Here is a 5,000-nt window from a genome sequence, read left to right on the forward strand (position 1 = left end):
CGTACGAAACGGAAAGAGTTGTTCGTCGGCCTCCTCGTCGTAAAATGGATATTTAATAAACAATGGAAGACTGATTGCCTTCTCTCCTCCTCCGAAGCGAAGCACAATTCCCACCACATAACCCAAAAAGGATCCATAAGTATTGGTGCCTTTAAGGTAAACGACACAGCAGAGTTGCGGGAACAGGATGACATACACCAAATCACTGCAAAGCGCCCAGAGGGTGTAAATTGAATCCACTAATAGAGCCATGGCGGTGGCAGCTGCGCCAACTCCAAATATAGCAATGCGCATGACCCATACCACTTCCTTTTCAGACGCCTGGAAGAAAAGTTTGCGGTTCAGTTCATAATTACACGATGTACTAGAGCGGTTTTCAAATGAGTGTCGTAAAACCAAAACCAAAGTAATTACTTTGGCCAATCAAAAAGGAAGGAGACAATCCGGTAAACCAATCAAATCTCGAAGTAATTACACGTAGCCGACACGAAGCGCGGGAAAATGTGCACGCGCGAGCCACGATTGGTTTTGGTTTCACTTCTGATTGGTTGAAGTAGTTGCGCGGGAACTTTGAACCAATCACTGAGTGAAGTAATGCAAAACCAAAGTAATTCGCTGATTACTTTCGACACTCAATTGAAAACCGCTCTACAGAGAATAACCTGACAATGGGTACAGTGGGACCGAAACGTTTAGTTCACAATATTTTGATGAATCATATGACATATGCACAAACAACCGGGATTTAGTGAGCCAATCAAAACCCGACAAACGCGATATCCAGGGTTGAAAATATAATAATTCATGCGGAACTTGTGGTCACGGGAACAAGAGAGTGCAGCTTGGTTTGACCTTAAATTGTTAATAGAAAATTAATTTCAAAAAAGGTGAATGGAGAAAGATTAGCAGATTACTTTTGCCATTTACCGTTGATAATCGAGTTGATGTAGTTAGTGGTCGTTTGTTTCCAGGAAAGCGACAAAAATCTTCACGCTTTGTGCGGAAAAAGAATTAGCGGTAACCCAGATCAGACTCTGTTGCTGGATTGCAAAGTCCTTGATTGGTCTTTGTGCGCAACCGTTAAAATGAAAAAAAAAATAAATAGGCATTTCTTGGCAAATCAAACTCATTTACATTTGAATGGTTTGGCACGGAGAATCACTTTGAAACAAAGGTAAACAGCAATGAGGAAATGGCTCTATGCCTCAGTTGTCCGATTTCGAGAAGCCCCAATACTTGTGGTCAGTGAACACCGAGAATAACCACCCCTGGCTGAGGCTACTTCGTAAGTAGCAAGTCTACGAATTTTGGACTCTTCTGCGCAGTCTCAGAAATTTCAAAAAGGAAATAGTTGCCAAAAGTTAAAATAATAGGATCCCTACGAGCCTGCGCGTAGTTTGAAAAAGGTCAGGGGTCGCTACTTCCGGAGCTGACCGAGGCAATCAAAGCTTCTGAGGAGGTGAACCAGCAGGCAAGTGCCTTGTATCTCGTACCTTTTGTCTGAAAATTAGTTTGTAAATATTTCGTGAAAACATTGAGGCGGCAGACAAAATACTGGAGTCAGCGGATGACATGACGACTGCAGATACAGCACCGAGGCCCACAAATGATACTGCTGTTGGTATAAGGTACTGAAGCACCATGGGAAGAACTAATGACTTTTCAAATGTCACGGTCTGGTTGGTAGCGTTTCCAGATGGCTTGAAGAAGTCTGTCCTTCTCCAGTCTGGTGAGAAAACAAGTGAATTTGGAGTTTTGAGCGGAATGGTCAGGGTTAAAACCCTCTGTTATATTTGTCCTGTTAAGCTTTTTCAAAAAAACGTGTTACTAACGCCAAGGGTTTAATTGTAAAAAAAAAAAAACTGCCGTTTAAGCCGTTTTTTTCAAGCTTGGTTATCAAAGTTGTTGGAGGAAATTTGCGTGTTGATGGTGTAAGATATCAGTCGACCAAAAGGGAAGCCCCGCGGTGCATCTTTGTCCTCCCATCTTTTAATTTTGACGATCAGTGTTTTTTTGTTTATTTGCTAGTCGATAAATCAACCTGAGTCAGTCAGGTACGTTTAGTAGGTCAAAAAAAGGCGGGTGGGTTGTGTATCACTTACTATCCACATGTCAACTTCTGTGATCAAGCGGCATTGCGCAGAAGAATGGCAAAATCCAAAATCATTAGACTTTATAACACAACCTAATTTTTGCGGTTTCTCCTCATGTGAGTGAATTAATCAAGATGACTAGAGAGAGCGAGAAATCATATCAGCATATTTGTGATAGAGCGGTTTTCAATTGAGTGTCGAAAGTAATTAGCGAATTTCTTTGGTTTTGCATTACTTCACTCAATGATTGGTTCAAAGTTCTCGCGCCATTTTTTCAACCAATCAGAAGTGAAACCATAAGCAATCGTGGCTTGCGCGTGCACATTTTCCTGCGCTTTGTGTCGGCTACGTGTAATTTTTTCGAGTTTTGATTGGATTATTGGATTGTCACCGTTCTTTTTGATTGACCAAAGTAATTACTTTGGTTTTGGTTCTACGACACTCATTTGAAAACCGCTCTAACTTGGAAACTGCATTCTCTATCCAGCAGAAGCCAGTCCAATCTTGTTTCCCCAGGTTCAGGTACCTGCCGAAGCTCCAATAGCCCCAATAACGACTGCTGGGATGGCCATTATGACACAACCAAACCCTGCTCCCAAGGACAGTCCTTGCGCCTTTCGAGCTGTCTTACATGACAACACACGCTGGAAGTAAACTTGCCACGGAACACCGCCAAAAATCTAAACATGAAATCAAACAAACGGTCACAAAATTGAATGCTTTGATCTCCCCCACCTTTGGAGCCAAGTTTTTTCCCCTCCATTTTGAGAGCTAACACACAAAAGAAAACGTAATGTAAAATAGGCGATTTTCAGGTGACTACGAGTTTCGTTAATGCACATGTCAATAGCTTGTGGACCCGAAAGTTTAAATTCCAATCAATTGTTCCTTTCTCACTGCCGTCAATAACCGCAACGGAACATGTTTATAACAGGCATCCAGCGTAGCGATTGGCTGATTTCGATTCTTTTGGCTGATTACTATTTTGAACAGTCCGTCCAATGTCGCTGTAAACAAGTTTGGTGACTGCAAAATGAGCGTTGGTTGAAAGTTGAACTTTAATGGAGTCCTCAATGGTTTGGACTTCCGAGGGTTAAGACTTGAGCTCATTCAAAATTGAGGCCTGAGTTAACTGGAGTGAGGAGTGCATTCAGGATAACCTTTTGTTTTCAGGGTTGTCACTTACTAATAAGAGCGCGAAGTCCAGCCATACACCAACATACTTCGTGGACCACTCTCCAACCCATCGTTGACCAGAATTTTCCGCAATACTACTGACTGCTGAGTTTGTCAAGGCAAATGGAATGCTTATCCACTAACAGAAACATGATAAAGCAATAAAAGTAAAGGAATGATTACCAATCAATTGCTTCATGCTAGCTCCCGGTTCATCACTGTGCAACATTTGTTCATCAACAAAAGTGTGTGTTTCATTTACCTTTTTCTATAAAACCGTTGATCCTTTGGTCCCCAAAAATGGTACCAAGCAAGTTAACAACGCGAACTTCGGTTTTTTTATAGTTAAGCTGACGTATATGCCGTTGCCATGGCAACATGAAAAAATATCAACAGGCCTTTAAAATCGGTTTTGTTTATTTGAACAAAATCTGGTCGTTAAATTTTCTTTATAATTTGCATGCAACAAGCTTGTAACGATGCTCACAAGTTAACACTATTACTATGATAATTTGACAGAGAGATCTTTAGTTATCCCTTGTTGTGAAGGTTCTCTGGAATATCTAGAATTTCCTCTGTTAAAGTTCGATTTTTTTTTCAATACACCAGTTACTTATTTCCTAAAGTATTTTCGTGCCAAATTTCGTTAAATTCTAACGAGTGCTTGTCGAGAAATAGGCGTATTTCCCAGAAAGCTACTCCGCAGTCAATCGAGGAACAAAAATGGCACAGTCGGTTAGTGCGCGGCCTTGGTGCAGGGAACCTGAGTTCGAATCCCGGATTTCGCATCCTTTTTTCAACTTCTTTCCTTTCAGTGTAGCTTAAGTAGCTTTAAATACCCTTAAAACGGAGCACTGATGGAGAGGAGGAAGTAAAATGAGCGCACCGTCGACCTCAGTCAGGTTTGTCAGTTGAATTACGTTTACGAGTTATCGACGTTAAATATAGTTGCTTTACTTTACTTCACTTTAATCGCAATTTTTTAACTTACTACGCATGCGCTGCATTTGGCTGGGTTCTTTTTCGACAACAAAGAAGAATCTGCGAATTGCGGAGTTCTTTGCATCGTTACCTTTTCTACCATACATTTCTCATAAAAGACTAAACCATCAAAACACTTTGTTCAATTATGAGGAAAAATAGTACAGATAGCGGAAGCATTGAGCAAATAAAATGATTGCTGTATTGAAGCCATGTTTATTTTTTTGCAATCCTCGTGCGCGCGCTGCATTTCGTTAGCAAGAGAGAAAAAAATGTTCGGCCACCTTGATTTTCATACGCTTCCCCGAGGACTTCATTATATAAAGGCTCATTAAATTTCGATTTAGTAGTTTAATCTCTCCCGAAACTGACACTCCTATTTTGATTGACACCTTCAGTTATTAAACTGTCATGGTCAAAAACCGTCTTTCTAAAACCCTTGAAAGGGTAATCTCATTCAATTTAAACCTTTACTTTGAAACTTGAAACTCAGAAAACCTGGTGTTTGTATTAATGACAACCAAAAATTAAGAATTAGATAAATCGTATTATATTACTAAAAACCGTGAGTTTTTTTTTTGTCTCAGCTAAAGATGGAGGGGATAAAAATTTGAAAAAGGTGGCCATCTTTCTTAAATTTAGACAAGGCATTCTCGAAAAACCTGCATATTAAAAAAATAATCGATAGCTTCTGTTATCCTCATCTAGGGTTTTCAAGAGTATTACTAGCTTGCACCACAGACGAAACCT

General features: G+C 40.3%; 1 protein-coding gene across 2 annotated transcripts in view; it reads right to left on the reverse strand.

Moving 5' to 3' along the window:
• LOC137990908 (high-affinity choline transporter 1-like) overlaps positions 1-5,000 on the reverse strand; it is a 15,734-nt gene that overhangs the window by 3,436 nt on the left and 7,298 nt on the right. The window contains exons 2-5 of one of the 2 annotated variants that reach the window (XM_068836019.1): positions 3,280-3,408; positions 2,620-2,773; positions 1,494-1,726; positions 1-321 (exon numbers count right to left, since the gene is read on the reverse strand). The exon at positions 1-321 is cut by the window's left edge and continues 3,435 nt beyond it. In XM_068836019.1, coding sequence (XP_068692120.1) covers positions 1-321; positions 1,494-1,726; positions 2,620-2,773; positions 3,280-3,408 — 837 coding nt within the window. The remainder of the gene's footprint in view (positions 322-1,493; positions 1,727-2,619; positions 2,774-3,279; positions 3,409-5,000) is intronic. The other variant, XM_068836020.1, reaches the window with a different exon arrangement.

This window comes from Montipora foliosa, chromosome 2 (genome assembly GCF_036669935.1).
Source record: "Montipora foliosa isolate CH-2021 chromosome 2, ASM3666993v2, whole genome shotgun sequence".
Taxonomy (NCBI): domain Eukaryota; kingdom Metazoa; phylum Cnidaria; class Anthozoa; order Scleractinia; family Acroporidae; genus Montipora; species Montipora foliosa.